At 50.6% G+C, this 19,007-nt stretch overlaps 2 protein-coding genes across 3 annotated transcripts; both read right to left on the reverse strand.

Moving 5' to 3' along the window:
• Positions 1-263: 263 nt before the first annotated feature.
• Positions 264-8,736, reverse strand: MPZL3 (myelin protein zero like 3). Of its 2 annotated transcripts, none has more exons than XM_081891171.1 (6): positions 8,204-8,736; positions 6,503-6,669; positions 5,384-5,594; positions 3,845-4,010; positions 3,036-3,090; positions 264-1,584 (listed from the first exon to the last, which is right to left on the reverse strand). In XM_081891171.1, the coding sequence occupies exons 1-6, from the start codon at positions 8,253-8,255 to the stop codon at positions 1,558-1,560; spliced, it is 678 nt and encodes a 225-aa protein (XP_081747297.1). In that variant the 5' UTR covers positions 8,256-8,736; the 3' UTR covers positions 264-1,557. The 2 variants fall into 2 exon arrangements, with proteins under 2 accessions (XP_081747297.1, XP_081747296.1); XM_081891170.1 differs by having other exon boundaries at positions 6,503-6,672; positions 8,204-8,731.
• A 971-nt stretch (positions 8,737-9,707) lies between these two features.
• MPZL2 (myelin protein zero like 2) lies at positions 9,708-16,368 on the reverse strand. Its single transcript, XM_081891184.1, has 6 exons — positions 16,199-16,368; positions 13,370-13,536; positions 12,334-12,544; positions 12,046-12,190; positions 10,583-10,648; positions 9,708-9,933 (listed from the first exon to the last, which is right to left on the reverse strand). Exons 1-5 carry the CDS (start codon positions 16,254-16,256, stop codon positions 10,591-10,593), a joined length of 639 nt encoding a protein of 212 aa, XP_081747310.1. The 5' UTR covers positions 16,257-16,368; the 3' UTR covers positions 9,708-9,933; positions 10,583-10,590.
• Between the last annotated feature and the right edge of the window lie 2,639 nt (positions 16,369-19,007).

Raw genomic sequence — 19,007 nt, forward strand, 5'->3', positions numbered from 1 at the left:
GGTAATCAGAAGTCTACTGCCTCTGTGAGAGGTGTACTCTCAAGTTCAATTCTTTGCAGCACCAGGGAGAAAATTTAGCAGCTGCCAATCAGCATAGACATTACTGTGTGAGTGAGTCATTGATTGATTGATTGATTGATTGATTGATTGATTGCTGCATGCATGCTAGCTCTGGCCCTGCCCACTTTGGGCAAACCCCTTTTCTTTCAACAGCTTGCATGCCGCCCACTCCTGACCAGAACAAAAAAAACCATTAGACGGAGTTGGTACAAGATGTTTATTGGCTACAGGAGAGATGGGTATCCTCCTCCCCCAGCCCCTATCCACAAAAAGGCCCCACTGAGGAATGAATGTCTGTGGAAGAAGAGGAGACAATGCACATATTGGCATCTGCACAGACCCAAGCAGCTATTCTGGAGAGGAAAGTCAGGCTGACAAAGAGGAAATTCTTCTGTAAGTAAATGTGGAACAGTCCTCTAGAGCAGGGGCTCCCAACCAGTGGCCCACAGACCCCAGTGAGGCAGTGTAACCCATCCAGAGGGTCCATGGCACCATTCATGTGCCATAGAGATAACAACATTTTCAAAAGTAGGGGGTCCACGGTACTTAGCTAATTGGGAACCACTGCTCTAGAGTCTTGTCCCAGGGCCTCCCAAATGCCTGTGCCTTTGGGGGACATCCTGAGGTGTGCATGGATCTCCAAATGAAGGCTCTTCTTACATTTTAGCTCCAAGATGCCTGAACCTAGGAACACAATACCAGCCCAAGGTCCCCCAGCACAAGGCCAGCTGCCGCACTTGGCTTTCATTACAAGGAAGCCCAGTCCCCCCACCATTACCTGCTCTGGTTCCACTGCCTACGGCCAGCTTGGCTTTGAACCAGCAGCCAAGGGCAGCAGCCAAAGGAGAAGATCACACAGTGGCCCTTCTCTCTCCCTGGAAAGAAAAGCACAGTGAACCTCTCTGGTACCTTGAGCCATGGAATACCTGCCCAACTCTCTGCAAGCCACTGCAGGCACTAACATTTGCCTGCTTCAGGCCCAGCCCTTTCTCCATGTCAGTGGTAACTGGCCACCAGACGCAAGGTGCCCACACCATTTCCAAACATTTTGTTCTTGCTGTTGCTGCTGTTGCTACTGCTGCTGCTGTTGTGGTTGGAGGTTTGTGCAAAAATATGGCAAGGAGGAGGAGGACCAGGTAATACCTTCATGAGTCAAGTGCTAAAGGGTGGCTGAGTTCAACGCAGTGTGTGGAGAAGCAGCAGCGCAAGAGTGTCAATCAGCACAGGTCATCTTACCCAGAACCCAACAGTCCAAACAGTAATCCCCACAGGCTGCATTCTCCATCCAGAGAAACAGGGCAAGAGCCACACCAACCAATGAGAAGCTGTAACATCTTGATGATCCGCAACATGAGGTAGAACCTGATCCCACACACACCATCAGAGCCCTCCTGACACCATGAAGTCCAGCACCAAAGTTCCATTCATTGAAGAGTCACTGGGATGTATCCTGCTGGCCTTCAGATGACATTCAGAAAAAATACCTTTGTCCTCAAGTCAGTAAGGATCCTCATCATCTGAATCCTGAACAGAATGCAAGAAGAAAAGGTCAAGCAATGGAGCCAACAAGACTCCCCCCAAATGCCTCACCTGGCAGAAATTTACTGCTGGAGAAATGAGTTGGAGGATTTTGTGCTAAGCAACTCAATGAACCCAACCCAGATCTGGAAATGTCTGCAAGGAAGCTCAGTTAGATTCCACCCCCCTCTTCTCTGTCTCTCTCTCACACACACACACAGGCCCAGCGTGCCAGAGTGTACACCCTGGTCTTCTTCAGAAACCTCCATATGAGGATGAGACCACTATGGGAAATGGACTGAGACACAATGCTAGATTCATGGACAACTGTGCCAGACTCTTAGACACACTTGCAATGCCACTTCCTTGCAATGCCACTTCCTTGTGTAACCAATGGGATCCTTCAACTCAGTCTTATTTTGCACTCTTGCTGACAACTTCCTTGCATACTCTGGCTGAACACCAGCACAGAGATGCTAAAATCCTCAGCAGCTCAGGCCCAAGATGTGCAATTGTAGACTTCACAACATTATCACATAGTAAAACCTCCATGTGCCAACCACACAAACATTCATGTTCAGAAACAAAAGGGACAGTCAACTCTCCCACCCATCCCATGTTTGGTCTTTGCTTCATTGGCAAACAGGGCTGGCCCAAAAAGACATTTTGCTAACTGTAGTGGAACAGTAAATGTCTCCTCCCCCAGGTCAAGGTACATAGAGCAAGTCATTTTGGCACCTGAATGAGAAAAACCTGAAAGTGCCTCTCTCTGGGACTAAAAATACAATAATGGATTAAATCTCTGGCCATTTGTTGCCCTTTCACAAGACCCTAAACCAGGGTTTCCCAAACCTGGGTCTCCAGCTGTTTTTAGACTACAACTCCCATCATCCCAGTGGTCAGGGATGATAGGAAATGTAGTCCAAAAACAGCTGGAGAACCAAGTTTGGTTTCATTTGCCTCAGCCAGCTGCTTCACTCAAGCCTAATGGTAGGACCAGCCCTATGAAAGGGTGGGAGAGTACTTCAGATGAAGCTGTAGAATACCCCCACCCTGGACGCCAGCTGCAACAGGAAATGGTGCTCACTTAACTCTCCTATTCCCCTTGCAGCCCCTGCTAGCAGTGGCATGAGGGAAAGAGGGAGGTTCTGCAGGGCCAAATTACTGGCATGCCTCCACCCTACCTCTCATGACTGAAGGGCAAATGGAAACAATGGGTGGTATCTGCAGGTGGGTTTGTTCCTATGCCCCCCAACCCACTCCCCCAGGCCAGCCCTGTTCACAAACGGCTCCACCCTTCTGACACCTACAGCGGCAAAGGTAGGAGACTTCAATCTTGGCCTCTGGATTGGGTCAGGCATGAATGGGAATTTGATGGCAGGCCCAAGACGCTTCGCCCTCCCTGCTATCTTGCCAGCGTCAAACTGGCTGTGTGTAAGAATGGCACTTTTGCTTACCAGACATCGCAGACACCAGGCGGCCAGCCTCTCCTTGCACTTAGGTCGCTCAGGTCTACAGGAAGAGCACAGAGGTGAGTCCAGCATGTGTCTCCTTTGCCTGCCTGGTACCTGCTCCCCCTCAAAACCCCCAGGGCAGCCAGTTGCACACCTGTGCCAGTCAGCTTGCTCTACCTCTGCCCATCCCCTCCAAAAGAAACCCAGTTATCCTGACAAGCAGCTCCCCACCGGTGAAGCTTGACCAGACTTGCCCTACCCTGCCCCCTGCATCTGCCGCAAAGCTTCCATGGGGTTGCTGTTCACAGAATTGTGGAGTTGGAAGGGACGCCCAAAGCCATCTAGTCCAACCCCCTGCAATGCAGGAATCACAGTTAAAGAATCCCTGACAGGAGGCCACCCAACTTCCAATGAAGGCTCATCCACCACCACCTGCTCCTCAGGTGGACCAACAGCTGCAGACCACCAAGCTCCCAAGATTTATGCAGGAGCTGACAGTAGGTGGGACATGCCTTTGAGGCACCAGGTGCAGTGGAGTGTCAATCATCAAAACACCTGCTGATGCCCTATGGAGGGTTCACAGTCTGAATCAGCTGCTCCACAATAACCACATATTCTGCTCATTATATTCCCCTTGGTCTGAGAACATGGGCATGGTGAGGGTTGTATGGGGTGGTGTCATTAATCTCCATTAAGTGACCTTGAATACAAGCCCAGGGAGCCCAACAAGAACCCTCAGGGCAGCCCTCCCCATCACAAATGCCCGTTCTCTCTGCTTCTCCCTGGTTAAGCACAGAACACAAAGTGCTTACTCTTCAGAGACTTCGATGGAGGACTTCTTGTAGCTGCACTTCTTCTTGCTCTTCAGCACCCCGAGCTTCTTGCCCATTCGAACCAGGAGCAAGGCCACCACAATGGCTGAGGGGAGGAAGACCAGGATGGAGAGAAGCCCTGCTGACGTCAGCTGGAAGGAGGCCCCTGGAGAAAGAGGCAGGAATCAGGCCACAGGCACACCAGAAGGGCAGGCTGGGCCTCTGGGGAACAGAGGTTCAAAGGGGAACACCCAAGATCAAACCACAACTGAGTTTCCAACCCATGTGAGAAAAGAAGGCAAAATGCTGAATTAAGGAGGCATCACAGCCAGTCCCCAGAACAGAAGACTGGGAGGTAAGCACATACCATGCTAATCCCTGGCCAATGCACAAATGCTAACTGAGTCTTCCCATCGGGGTTTGAATTTTTCAGCAGAAACATGGTGAAACATGAAAGCTTAACTAGGGATTTCCGCAGCAGACTCAGTTTTGTGACTGGAACAAATCCATCAGCTTATTAAAGCTTAATAGTATTACGGAATTTAAGGAAAAGAAAGTAACTTATAGAAAATAAAGCAAATTGCTTACGATAAAAAATTAAAGCAGGAATACAATATAAACTAAATAAACTTATGAATGTTTTATACAGTGGACCCTCTGGATATGAATTTAATTCATTCCAGGGGTCCGTGCGCATCCCGAAAATTTTGTAAGCAGAGGCACAGCTTCTGCGCACACATAAGGCGCATGGAGCACTTCTGTGCATGCGCGCGCAGCGAAACTTCCAGGTTTACCACGTTCACAACCCAAAAGTTATGTTATCTGAAGGTAACGTAACCCAAGGGTCCACTGTAATTAGCATGAACTAATTGCAAGTACCAATCGTAGAACTGAGAAAGCAATCAGAGAAACACAGGCTCTGAACTTCCTATACGTCATTAAAGTTCTTTGTTTTTAGGTATGTTGCTTTTGCCTTGAGTTATTTGTTTCTCGGTCACATCAGGCCATTCTTCTTCAGCAATGGGCACTTGACACCAGTCCAAATAAAACTGAGGTGGCAGTCTATGTCCTTAGCCATGGTTCTACGTTAAAATAAGAACGATTCAAAATAAACTTTTGGTTTTGTAGGCCTAGCAGGCTTTGCAATCTCCAAAAGGGGGAAAGGGAAGAGACACCCCAAAGAACTTGCCTCTCACCATGGCAAAAAACAGGTCCTACTTGCAGGCTCACACAGTGAGCCCCACCCCTTCTCTTTGCACTTTGTACTCACCAGCCTCTGGGGACTAAGGCAGGAAGTGAGCAGATTGGACGCTCAACCCAGCAGCCCCCAGGGTAGAATGAGGGCCTGTCTTACCATTCTCCTGAAGCAGTGCGTGCTAGAAAATGCAACTGGTGGAGGATGGCAGAGGGGAGATGGCACTAAGAGACTGGGATTTTCAGGAAACAGCAACAGGGTTTTAATGCTCTTGACAGGAAAGGCTTGGGAGAGGTGAGGAGGCAGAACCACCATGGCCACAAGGACTAGAAATATTACTTTACCTCTCTGAGTGACAGTCAGCATAGTCTGGGGGATGTTATGCTGCACGTCCGGGGGATTTTTCACAGCGCAGGTGAACGTCCCATTGTCATCCATTGTTGGGTTGTTGATCCTAATGGAAGCATCCCGCTTGGCCACGTTTCCAACCCAGGATACCCGGTCACGGAAGGTGCCCTTCTTAGCTGGATAAGCATCCGACTGGTAGTGGAAGATCTAGAGAAGTTTAGAGATGGTGAGCACTGACGGCCGCACAGATGCTACTAGCCCAGAGATGGAAAAAAGACCACTGTAAGCAGATGAAAACATAAGCAGGACTGCAATAACACTTGCAATGTAGCAGATACTGTGGACAAAATGGAGTGATATAGAAAATAATAATAATAATAATAATAATAATAATAATAATAATAATAATAATAATAATAATTTATTTATACCCCGTCCATCTGGCTGGGCTTCCCCAGCCACTCTGGGCGCCTTCCAACAAAATATTAAAATATAGTAGTCTGTTAAATAGCTTCCCTAAAGAGGGCTGCCTTCAGATGTCTTCTAAAAGTCTGGTACTTGTTCTTCTCTTTGACATCTGGTGGGAGGGCGTTCCACAGGGCGGGTGCCACTACCGAGAAGGCCCTTTGCCTGGTTCCCTGTAACTGCCTGGCACCCTGGATTATGGAACAACATGCAGTCGAAAAGGCTGACAATTGGACCCATGGAGGGGAAGGTGGGAAGTCCAGAGATTCGGAGAAGTCTCTAAATATGGATAAGTATTTTGTATTGTTATAATTCCGCACTTGTAAAATCAAATAATAATTATTATTTTTTGAAAAATATAGAGATGGTGAGCATCACGTCCCATGACAGCCAAGAGCCAATGGCTCAAGGCCTTTCATGAGCCAATCTCACTGCAGCAACATTCCAGCAAGGTAGGCTCATGTTTCTGCAGGAAGGATGATACCAAAAGCCATTCAATTGGCACCCCCAGAGCAGCAAGATAAAGGCTCTGCTGCGCACCTGCCATCATATAGACCTTGTGCACCAGTGGCACCCACCACAGCAGACGTGGCAGGCACATGTGCCACTCTGCCAAGAGCCAGTGGGCAGACAGTGAAAGCACCACTCACCGGCTCCAAACTGCCCCCTGCAAGAGGTCGGTATGTCCAATCGATGGTGAGCTTCTCTGTGACTGGGAAGGAGGACTTGAACCAGCACTTCAAGATCACGGCCTCACCCACAAAGGCCTGGACGTCTGAGTCAGCCTGGATCTCCAGGGAGTGGACTCTGGCAAGGGCTGCTGCAAAATATAACCCCAAGAGATGGGTTAGTCACCTGAACAGGAACACAGAGGTGTTGACAGAAAGAGTTCCTGCTGCTCCCTCTTCCACCAGACCCACTTTGCAGGAAGTGCTTAGCTCAGCAAAGGAACCGCCCACCGTTTTTTCCCTTGGCCAGGCAGAGATCAGGAACTCAACAGAACCAGCCACAAAGGACTCCCAAAAACAGCACCTTCTGGTGCTCTGCAGCCTCCAGACATAGCAACTACCAGCAGGTGGCGAGAAGGGGCCCCATCATTTGACAAAAAGAAGAAACTGCCTAGAGCGGATGACAAGGGGGAGCAGTAGCAATGTCTTGGATGGATGGTGCTGTGCCCCCCCATGGTCTCCCCGCCCCCAATATAGGCTGCTGTGCCCCGGAAGTGAAGGTTATCCTTTGCCTATGGCAGCACAGTCTAACACCAGCCCCAGAGGCAGGGACCTAAACATTTAGTCTGGGGTGGGGGAGGATTGGTGTGGGTTCCATTAGAAGTGCCAGTCTCAGTGCTTTATAGACTCCACCTCAGAGGGAAATTCCCATTTTCTTTCTTGTTGGGACAGATTTTTATTTTTCACTGTATCCAATAAAGGTAAAGGTAAAGGGACCCCTGACCATTAGGTCCAGTTGTGACCGACTCTGGGGTTGTGGCACTCATCTCGCTTTACTGGCCAGCATGACTAAGCCGCTTCTGGCGAACCAGAGCAGCGCACGGAAGCGCCGTTTACCTTCCCACCGGAGCGGTACCTATTTATCTACTTGCACGTGCTTTCGAACTGCTAGGTTGGCAGGAGCAGGGACAGAGCAACGGGAGCTCACTCCGTCATGGGGATTCGAACCGCCGTCGGCAAGTCCTATGCTCTGTGGTTTAACCCACAGCGTCACCCAAGTCCAATGCTGCAGATCTAATTTTATTCAATGGGTCACTAATTTCAATGGGTCTACTCGGAGTAAGAAAAGCACTCAGTACAACCCATCAGTGATTCTTTCAGCCTACGACAACGACTTCTGGGCATTTGTTTGGCTTTCCCCCCTGTTCGAGGGCCTGGGCCAGCTGCTCTCTTGACAACAACCCCGCAGGGTAGCTCAGTCTCGTGGTTCACCATCCCTACAGGAGCCGGGAGGGCCGAGCCCCGTCGCCTCGCTCCGCCACTTGGCGGAGTCGCGTCTCCGGGTAGAAAATTCCCTTAGCCGGGCTGGCCGTGCACCTCTTCCCCGGACAGCAGGCAAAGGGGCACCAGGCTTCTGGCCCCGATTCGCTCCCGGCTGGAAACCACGAAGGGAGCCCTCGCCGCACCCCAATGTCTCCCTTGACCCCGAACCGCAGGCAGGCAGGCAGCTGGACCCCGAGTCGACTTGCTCCGGAGGAGACCTGGCTGCGCTCCTCGCTGTTTGGCACCAGGCCCGGGCGGCTGTTCTCTGTCGGGTCGGCCTCAGGACCAGAGCCAAGCCCGAGATCCAGGACAGCGCTAGGGAAGGGAAGGGCCCCGCTCCCGCCTCCGCCCCTCACTCACCCCACAGAAGCAGGAGGACCCCACCGCCAGGCTTCTTCCGCGAGAGCCCCATTTTCCTCGCCACTTCCTCGGACGACACCTGTCCGCCCAGGTGAGGCCGGAAAGGGCGGGGAGAGGCTCAAAATGGCCGCCCAGAGACACTCCCTGCCCAGCAGCCGGCACTCTGCACATGCTCAGAGGCGCCGAAAGGGCGCCAGTCGCGACTGAGTCATCCGAGCGTTCTGCGGCGTCACCGGTTCCACAAGCGGGATACGGAGCAGTGATATTGCCGCCGTCGCCAGGCCACCTCTCTCTCTAGGGCGCTGGAAGGCCCGCGTTGCCTCCCTCTGCTGAGACCTGGCCGCGGGAAGAGGGGCCTCCCGGCAGGCCGGCTTCCCCACGAGAAGCCCGGGAAAAACCCTTACAAAGCAGGCTGAAAGTTCGCTTGACTTCCAAAGGTCTACGGTTTTTATTGTGAAATACAGCTTATTTACATACAATTGCGTAACCAGATTCTTACGGACAACTAAACTTCAGGGCCGGGAAGGCAAAGGACAAACCCGTCCCGCGCCCCCAAGGTGCCCCCTCCCCCGACCACTTTCCATATCCAGAAGGGGCTGTACAGATGTGACCTCGCCCCCTCCCCAAATAGTGGGGCAGGCAGAGGCTGAACTGGCCTGGTTTGGAGCGCTGAAAGGCAGTTTCTGAGCAATAAATATACAGCACAGAGAGAGGCTGGCTGAGGCTTCCTGAAAAGCCTCCAGTTCTGAAAGCTGTTGAATTGCAAATGGCCCTGGGTGCAAGTTCTGCGGGAGGAGGGATATGTCGCAGCACTTGGACAAGTCCGCTTGCATCTCCAGATACAAGAAATCCAGGAGGAGGAAGAAGAGAATCCTGGCTTGCGCATGGGGAGCAGTGTGCACAGGGAAAGGAATGGTGATGGCTCACTGTGAAGCAACAGAAACCCAGACGCCCCACCCATCATCAGCTTCTTTCTTCCTGGGATCAAAATGTTGACCAACCCTACAGATATTGGAGCTACTGTGGATACTGAACTGCTGGTTAGAGGATGATTGGAGCACTGTGGGCTGTGACTCTGAGCAACACCTCAGCTGGCAGAGCAGGAGAATCTCATGGTTGTGGGTTTGAGCCCCACCTTGGTCAAAAAGATTCCTGCATTGCAAGGGGTTGCACTGGTGGTCCTTTTCAACTCTATGTTTCTATTCTCCGTTTAACAGCAAATTTAGCTGTGTAGGGGTAGGGAGGGCTTCTATGGGTACAAATAATAATTTATTATTATTATCCTTTAAGCCTCAGGAGTCTAGCCAGGCTGAGCTCCCCAGAAACTTAGAAGGCTGGACTGTATTTGTGCAAGAGTGGCATAGTCCTGGTTGAGAAAAAGGCTGTGTGTTAGAGTCTTTGCCTTTTCTAACAGTTGTACATGTAGTTTGCTTGGAATAATTCCCCACATATATGCACCAGGCCATGGCTGGGGGACACACACCCCCATGACACACACACACACCCCACACACACTATAGCATCACTAGGAACTGCCAAACTCTGCTATAGGCCAAGCCTTAAAGTCTTTCCACCAAGAGCTGCAGCCTCAGAGGGCCTTTGAAGATAACAGTGATGATGCACTTCTCTAAGGCAAGGGAATCAGGGACAGCTGTCTTGTGGCATCCGCCACCTCTGATCCAGAACTCTGAAGAACCAGCCTCCAGCTCCTATGGGGGTGGGCAGTAGACCTGTGAGGAGAACAGACAGGTAGACAGGTTACTCTTAGGCTTCGCCCCTGAGCCTGAGGGCAATACTAGAAAGGGTGATGGGTTCAATCTAGGCCAGCAAGAAGCCCCCCCCAAAAATGCTACCAGAGTTGTTTACAATGCTCAATAATAAGATAGTCCCTACCCTCAGGTTTAGAATAAAAATGGCACAACACTAAAGGAAAAGGGGAGTGGAAGAAAAAGGAAAAAGCCAAACTCTAGCACTAGATCTTATTTAAAAGCTCCTATAAGTGCTCTTTCAGAGCTTCCTATGTTCCCCCATCCCTGTAAGAGCATCCCTGTAAGAGCATTCCTATGTTCCCCCATCCCTGCTCAGAGCATTGGGCCCATCTAGGTCAATACTGCTTGCACTGGCTAGTTGCAGCTCTCCAGGGGTTCAGACAAGGGGTCTTTTTCGAGTCCCACCAGGAAGTAGTGCTAGGGATTGAACTGGGGCCTTCTGCTTGCAAACAGGTGTTCTGCTATTGAGCTGTGGCCCTTTCCCCAAACATTTGGAATGGCTAGATGGAGACGCCTTCCACTGGGCTTCCATTGAACCACCTTGGACTCTACCACCCACCTGGTGACAGAAATGCCTTCTGGAGAAAGGGGCAAGGCCGAAAGTACCTACCGGGCACATTAGGCTCCCTCTTCCAGCAGGTGCTTCTCCGTCTCTTTCAAATTCTCCTTCTCTGGCCTGTTATCAAATGCAACAAAGGCAGTAGTTAGGAAGCCAGCCAAGTTCTCTGGCCTCGGGGTCAGGGAGGGAAAAAGAGGCTGTTGTGTAAAATGAAAGGCAGAAGTCCCTCCTGGATTTGGGAAGCAGTGAGGAGCAGCAGGAGGTCCAACCCCAACCTAGAAGCTAGTGAAGCTCAGCTGTCCTGGGTCCTGCCAAAGTCACTGTCCTGATCCACTCGGTGCAGCACTCACTGTGTAGGTCACAAGTCTGTGCTAGTAACACAGCAAATGTGCCCCTCTTGCAGGCAGTTGTGGAGCAACTCAGTTCAGTTTCTGGCCCGACTTTTCCTCCACTTCGACACAAAGCCATCAAAATGTTTTGCAATGAATTTCCTTCACCTTGTATACGTAGCAAAAGAACGAGATAGCAGAATGGCCTGCACCACACTGAAAACTGTAGCTGCAGGGTGTGGGTCCCAACTTTGAATGGCCCTACAATGAAAACTGCTTGCGATGGGAAACTAGCACAGCTGTGAGTGGAGTGGAGTGGAGTAGAACTTTTCTCCCCAGATGGGCTAAACTTCCATTGGCAGGGAGGTTTTATTTATCTATTATAAAACATATTTATACAGCTTATCATCCTTTTGGGACTTTGGGTGGCATGCAATCAATAATCATTTCAACCACAAAGCAATAAACACAGTTCATAAAACTAATTTACAGCAAACACTTTTGCCTGGGGCTGAAAAGATTTCAGTGTTGGCACCAGGCGAGCCTCTCTTGGGAGGATGTTCCCCCGCTGGGAAGCCACCACTGAAAAAGCCTTTTCTTTCATAGTTGAGTACCAGATAAAGGAGACACCTGAGTGAAGGTTTTGGCTGAAGACCTCAAGACACAGGCAGACCAATCCCCCTTCAGGAGTTTGGATTCTAAGATGTTTAGGAGGAGTTTAAAAAATGCAGTCTGTTTAGAAATGATAAACATCAGCTGGATGCTTCTATGGTCTCCCACCTCAGGCCCCCTTCATTCTGCCACATGTGTAGAGACAGCCTTTTTCATTTTAACTTCCCTGGTTCACCAGAGCCTGTCAACAACCCGGCCCACTGACACTCGTCTGTGACCCATTAAAGCTTCATGGGATCCAGGCAAGTGAATTCTGGCACTCCTGGTTCCTTGTTGCAGCCATTACTTACTGATCCCAGCCCCAAACCATCCCTTGCTCTGTCTCTCAAGGCTGTGTGGTCATCGTCTTCATCTTTTTTTGAAGAGAGTGGTTTACCTGTATCAATGAACAGTTGGTGTCCATTTTCTGTGACGGCCAAGAGACCAGTTGTGGTTCCCACAAGGCCAGGCAAATTGCCTCTAGCCAGCTTCCTTACACACACACACACACACACACACACAACACAAACTTACAGTTCTGTCTCCTCCACCTCTGACTCCGTATTTCCATGCCTTCTCTTCCGGTAGCGGCAGATGACAACCACCACGACGATGACAATCATCAGAAAACAGACAGCGCCAATGATGAATGCTAGGATGTGGATCTCTGAGAAAGTCACTGTGCAGGGATGAAATGCATGTTGGGGGTGCAAGAGGGATATAGTGGCCCCTGTACCCCAGCAGCACTGGTGACTGAGCAGACCCTCTCCTCCTCCCCCCCCCCAGGAAACCCACCTGCACCCTCCCCCCGAAGTCACAAACCTTTCGTCACCACTCGTAGCTGGATCTCGCCAGTCGGACCGTCCACATCAGGCGGGTTCCTCACGTGGCACTGGAAGGTCCCATTGTCACTGGGCTTGGTGTCCCAAAGGATAATGGAGCCATCGTTCTTGTGGATGTTGCCATCCCATGTGACTCTGCCTTTGAAGCGGCCTGATATGGGCGGAAAAGGCTCCTCACTGTAGTAAAAAACCTAGGAAGTTGCAAGAAGTCCAGCTATCATGCCTGTCACTGCTGGTATTAAATGACAGCCACTTTTCAGTGACCTCAGTCCTCTGTGGATAGCACCTCCCACTTCTGCAGGAGATTTTGAAACTGAAAATGGCCTGGAGGAGGAGGAGGTTCTCTAAATGAATATACTCCCTGGGAATGGGTGAGATTGACTAGTCAGGCCTGGCCCGGCCGTGAAGCAACTTCCTTCAGGCAGAACCAAGAGTGGGAGAGGATTTGTGTCTGAGTGGGACAGCAAGACTTTTCAAAGTGCGGGTCCTGGCTAGGGAGGGTGAACATCTTTTTAGCTCTCTGCCTTAGGCAGCAAAATGTCTTGGGCCAGCCCTGCCAACAGTGGTGAACTGCCCTTGATTAAGTCAATCTCCAAAGAGGGATCTGAACCATCTTCCCATCAGGGACTGGTTTTTGTTGCATGGATGTCAGCTGCAGCTATTCAGAGCAGAGGCATTATAAGACAAGCCGTTTTCAGGATCTGTAAACATTTGAGCAGCAAGAGCCACTTACAAGCCCCGCTTTATTGGGCGTTATTGGTCTCTGGAGCTTCATAGCCATGGTACAAGGTGACACCCACTCCCCTTTGCTCCACGAGGGTGCAGGTTGCTTATTCAGAGCATATTGGACATGGGTGGTGAGAGGATTGCAGAAACAGGACTGCAAAACTCCCAGCTTCACAGGGAGGTATACCAGCTGCTCAGGATCCTCTGGAGGCCAAGCACCAAACGGGGGCCACAACCCTGGGGAAGAGCCCAGGTCACTTTCCACAAAAAGGCTGCAGAGATGAACTTACAAACTCAGATCTGCCAGGTTCCTCAGGCTGGAAGTGCCAAGACACTGTCAACTTTGACCCGACTGCGGAATAGCTGCGGAAGGTGCATTTCAAGCGCACTTCTGTCCCGTTCAGGACTTCCAGGGACTTAGGGGTGTAAATGTCCACAGCTGACACAGGCCAGAGCACTGGAGGGGGGAAAAGCATAGAAAATGAGCCCCTACAGGGGGGAGACACGTACGCGCGCACACACACACGACAGAGAAACCAGTAGGAGAACACTTCAATCTCCCAGGACATTCTATACAAGATCTCAAAGTAGCTGTTTTACTACAAAGGAATTTCAGAAATAGACTGGAAAGAGAAGCTGCTGAATTGCAACTTATTACCAAACTTAAAACCATGGAGAGACCTAGTCTGAACAAAGACATTGGATTCTTATCTCATTATACATGACAAAGCCATTTTTCACCTTCTCACCCCTTGCTTTTTCCTGTAAGACCTATTGCAGTCGTTAAGAGTCATCAACAGGCTCATCACAGCTATCTGCCAATCACCCATTCCCACCACCCTTCTGAGTAATACCCCTCCCCACCTTCTCACTATATAGAAGGGTCTGGAAACTTCTGTTTCAGTGTATCTGAAGAAGTGTGCATGCACACGAAAGCTCATACCAAGAACTAACTTAGTTGGTCTTTAAGGGGCTACTGGAAGGAAAAAAAATTTGTTTTGACTATGGCAGACCAACACGGCTACCTATCTGTAACACACACGAGTGTCAGCATTCCAGTTTAGCACCAATAATCCCCCAGAGCCAAGAGAGAGGGTTGGTGATGCCCTGGGTAAACCTTCCTTGGATGATTTTCAGGCAGCCTGGGGTGCTTCAGGCAGCCTGGAAGGGGAGGGCTTCTCAATTGCCCTGAAATACGGCAAGATGGCTGGACTCAGTGCCCTGCCTGACTTCAGCTCCTGAAGAAGATGGGCTCCTGCTACACACTGTAAGCATGGGGGAAAACCTTGGTCTCTCCTACCTACAGCCGTCAGGCAGAAAAGGCTACCCCAAAATAAAATGAGTTTCTTCTTCCAGTGTAGCACCTACTCTTTGGAAACCCCTCCTGTACATAACAGACAGGCAGCATATTTACTGACTTTTTGGTGCCTAGGGAATAAGTTCCTTTTCCAAAAAGCCTTTTAAATGGAGATTTTCATCCCCGTTTTTATGTCTACTAGGTTGAGATTGTATCTATGATTTCATGGTTGTTATTTTTATTGTTAAGTCACATGGGGATGTTTTAAGGAAAGCAATTCATAAATTAAGTAAATAAAACTGAGCAGTGGCTTTGGAGACTGGCTGCTCTAGAGTAAAGGATTCCCATGCCTAAAATCCCCCAAAGCTGACTTGTGTTAGTCCCTGGGCTGCTAGCTGCCCATCTCTTTCTCCTGCTCACCCTGAGAAGCTCCTTAATTTCAATCTTCAGGGAAAGGGTCTCTGCCCCTTACCCAGATGCCAAAGGTTGCAGCCTCTGTTTGGATGCTAAGGCACTCTGTATCTGCTTAGGGCACAGGTGAAAGGACCCCTGGGAATCACCACTCCCTTCCCCTTGACCATGATTCAACAAAGGCAGGATATCAATGCACAAAATAAAACAGTAAAATAAATAAAGCAGCTCTCTTTTAGAAGTTAGGCAAAGCCAGGACTCATGGGTGGAAGGTGGCAAGGTCCCCAAAGGTCTCTCTGTCCTTGGGCAGCAGCTGGACCACCTGATCCATAAATCCCTAGGCTACCATCACCACCCTCGTCAGGTTGGAGGAAAAGCCAAGAGCTGCCTCTGCAGAAGAAGGAAGAAACTTCTGCCAGGATCATGGCTCTGCTTCTCCTCTAAGTGATTCATGGTAAAGTAACTCCTTATGATTGAGATGTTTGATTCCTACATCCGCCTTACAAAACACGTGAGTTGATTCTGTGTCCACAGCGAATGAACTCTGTGGCCGTGTGATGCAACGGGTAGAGCGCTGGGCTTGGGCATCCTGGGACACAGGCATTGCCAGGCTGGTCTTGCATAAAACACGGCTGCCTTCTGGCCTCGGTTTCCGGCATGGAAAAGGGGAATGGCGCGGAAAGCGAAACAGTGAAAAAACAAAACCTGCCAAGTGTCTCCTCTTAAAAGTGCTGCATTAGGGAAAGGTGTCATGGTCTGTTTTCTCAAGGGAGGGAAGGAGGGTCTCCAGAGAAGCGAAGCCCTTGCGGGAGAGGAAACTGATCCCGCATTCCCGCATTGGCCTCCCTTTATCTCTCAGCGGAGCAGAGCACAAACATTCCTTCTTTTTGGCAGAGCCCTCCAGAGGGAGGGGAAGGTTGGCAGTAGAGAAAAAAATACACACAGAATAAACAGGAGCTCAGGACAATATTTTCACCACAGCCCCTGTTCAATCACACCAGGATAAACCGTCCACAATCAGCTGGAGTTTGACAGCTGGAGAAAAGCAGAGTTGAGGCCACATTGCGCAGGTACAGGCAGGCAATAGCAGCGCAGCTGGCCTGAACAGAATGAGACCACTACTGGCCATCCCCTCCTGGCCCTGGGCCCTCTGCTGGGCACCCCCACCTGGTCATTCCCATAGGAGGCCAAGGAAATGACAGTGGAGGGGAGTCTTTCTCTGTGCCTGGAAGGCACCTCAAACCTGTTTGTCCAAGAGTGCCTGTGAGCTTCCCACTGTCCACACAGCCCAGAAAGTGCCTGGCTTGCCGGCCTGCCTGCCAGCTTGCTTTGGAGCTCTTGCCCCTAAGAGCAGAGCCCAGGGCAGGGATTGACAAGCAAAGGGAGAGAAGAGCAGGGCTGTAGTCCTTACCTAGCAGCAGGAAGCCCACCCAGCTGGGGCCAGGCAGCCCCTGGGAACGAGGTGCCATGTCCACACTCCACAGGCAGTGCCAGCCGCTGGGACGGTAGAGAGGAGGCGGACTGCTGCAGCAGAGTACAGCCACTCCTCTCAGGTGCCCTTCTGGCTCGGGACTAAACAAGGTGGAGCCACGAGGGCTCTCTGCTTCTCCTCCTCCCCTCCCCTCTCCCTCCCACAGGCCAAACCAGGAAGCCTCTCCCAGTCTTGCTGCTCCAGCTGAGGCTGCCTCCACCCTGACTTCCCTGGGGCAGGCAGTAGTTTCCAGAGGAACTGGGGCTGTAGTTTGACCACACGTAGCACTCCTCAATGTCTAGGGCTGGTTGCGATTCGTCAGGGGAAGCCCTCTCCACATGCTCAGGAGCTTTGTCTTTCTGCTAACTTCAATTCTTCCATAGCTGAGCAGGGGGTGTTTAGCTCCAGCGACAGAGGGGGAGAAGGAGAGATTGCCATTCTCCCTTTTGGCATCTACCTGATGATCAGACCAGGAGCACCTCCTTAAGTCGTGGCAGAAGCAAAAGGCGAATGCTGGTGCTCTGTGTAAACGGCCTTGCAAAGTTCTCCACCCTGTTTGTGGTCAGAGGAACTGGGAGAACATAAGAGCCCAGCTGTGGGATCAAGGCAGCGGCCCATCCAGTCCAGCGTCCTGTTCTCACAGTGGCCAACCAGATGCCCATTATGGGAAGCCCACAAGCAGGACTGGAGTGCAGCAGCGCTTTCCTCACCTGTGTTTTCCAGCAACTGGTATTCAGAGGCATGATGCCTCTGGCAGAGGATATACAAACTACCCATCCTGGCTAGTAGCCATTGGTAGTCTTATCCTCCATGAATTTGTCTACTCCTCTTTTAAAGCCAGGGATGCAGGTAGTGCTGTGGGTTAAACCACAGAGCCTAAGACTTGCCAATCAGAAGATCGGCGGTTCGAATCCCCGTGACAGGGTGAGCTCCCATTGCTCGGTCCCTGCTCCTGCCAACCTAGCAGCTCAAAAGGACGTCAAAGTGCAAGTAGATAAAGAGGTACCGCTCCGGCGGAAAGGTAAACGGCGTTTCCGTGCGCTGCTCTGGTTCGCCAGAAGCGGCTTAGTCATGATGGCCACATGACCCGGAAGCTGTACGCTGGCTCCCTCGGCCAATAAAGCGAGATGAGCGTCACAACCCCAGTCGGCCACGACTGGACCTAATGGTCAAGGGTCCCTTTACCTTTTACCTTTTAAAGCCACCTAGATTGGTAGCCATCGCTGCCAGCTGTGGGAGAGGATTCCATAGTTTAACTATGCCCTGCATGAATAAATTCTTTATTTTTTTCTGCCCTGAAGTTCTAATGTTATGAGATGGAGAGGGAGGGAATCTCTGACCACTTTCTCCATCCCATCCATAATTTCAACACATCTATCATGTTTCCTCTTACTGAGAGGAGTTACCCTTTCCCTGAATTTCTTCAGAGAGAGGTGGCAGTGAAAGTTGCAGCATTCAGGAATTTTTAGTTTAATGTGCCCCAGATCAAACCTTGTTCCAGGGCGCAGGGATGGTGGAAAATATGTGAACGTTCTGAAAAGTGGCTGCCTTTTTTTTTTTTTAAGGGTGTGAGGGGGGAAATAGATATTGGGCACTCATTCAGAAGAAAAATGTCTTCTGAGGAATTTCAGCTCAGCCCTAGTGAATACCTTCCAACCTTAAGGCTGCTGGGATAAGAATTTAAAATGATTTGTTGCAAGTGATCAGTAAGAATAAGGATTTCAAGGAGTTCCAGGGCAGATGCCAAAATGAAAGACAGAGGCAGGGAGATCTTTGCTGGCGGGGTGGGCAGAGACAACAGGGAAGCCTTCACAATGACAAACTCTGAAGCCTATGCATGCATGCATGTGTGTATTGAGGTGGGGGGGTTACAGGGTCATTTCACACATGCTCAGAGGCTTTCTCTTCCGTTGATGAGCCAAGCCCTGCCTTGCAAGGTTCTGGTGCAGGCACCTGTTGCTGTCTTATGCACCTTAGGCCAGGTCCAAATAACAGGCGACATGACCATGGGCACAGGGGCGGCCGAAGCAGCATGCAGCAGGGTTGTTTAGGGCAAAGCCCCCCACATCTGGCCTGCAAGCCCTTCCCCACCTCCAGCAAAGCTTCCCTGCCAGTCTGGCTGTTGTGCCTTCCAAGAGTGCAACAGAGAACTCTTGAGCATGGATCGTGGCACAGCGAGGCCTCCTTCTCTGGGGCTGTGGAAAGGGCATACAGCTGGGGTCAGGTCTCAACATGTAGCAACAGCAGCAAAGATTGCTGAACAGGTTCCTACTCTGGTGATGGGCGGATGGGAGGGAGCTGGGCTGGCTCCATAAAGGCACTTTGTGCTTTCTGGCCTGGCCGAAAGCTGATCCGACAGAAAAGGATGGATTGCATTTGAGCCGGTTTTCCCTTTGTCTGGCCTGAGAAGCAGCCTTCAGAGTCAGCCATTGCAACGTGGATTGGGCAGTCAGCTCAGAGAACCACAGCAGCTACTTCTCACGACTTCTGAGCCTCCAGTGCTCTGCACTCCCTTCTAAACATTCTCTAAATATCCTCTAAATATGACCATGCAGTGTGTGCAGCAAGACTACTTAGGAACAAAATATCTTCCATTCATGTTATATTGATGTCACTTGGCTGCTGGGAGAGCTTTCCCCAGAGAGATCTTATTGACCCTCCCCCCCAGATAATTTAATATCCTCTCTGCCTCTGCCCTCCTCCCCAGGTTGTCCTCTCTTGTCCTGTGGATCCTTTACAACAGAGAAGA

The sequence above is a fragment of the Podarcis melisellensis genome, assembly GCF_964234715.1.
Source record: "Podarcis melisellensis genome assembly, chromosome: 15".
In the NCBI taxonomy this organism is placed as follows: Eukaryota; Metazoa; Chordata; class Lepidosauria; order Squamata; family Lacertidae; genus Podarcis; species Podarcis melisellensis.

Bases quoted from the DNA above. Each gene is read 5' to 3' on its own strand.
- MPZL3 (XM_081891170.1), bottom strand. From the start codon at position 8,255: ATGGGGCTCTCGCGGAAGAAGCCTGGCGGTGGGGTCCTCCTGCTTCTG. The intron at 3,091-3,844 runs GTAAGCACTTTG...CTCTTCCTGTAG, and splicing joins TCCATCGAAGTCTCTGAAGA to ACCTGAGCGACCTAAGTGCA. The intron at 1,585-3,035 runs GTAAGCAAAAGT...CATTCTGTTCAG, and splicing joins CCTGGTGTCTGCGATGTCTG to GATTCAGATGATGAGGATCC.
- MPZL2 (XM_081891184.1), bottom strand. From the start codon at position 16,256: ATGGCACCTCGTTCCCAGGGGCTGCCTGGCCCCAGCTGGGTGGGCTTC. The intron at 13,537-16,198 runs GTAAGGACTACA...TCCCCCCTCCAG, and splicing joins GGTGGGCTTCCTGCTGCTAG to TGCTCTGGCCTGTGTCAGCT. The intron at 12,545-13,369 runs GTAAGTTCATCT...GCAACTTCCTAG, and splicing joins AACCTGGCAGATCTGAGTTT to GTTTTTTACTACAGTGAGGA.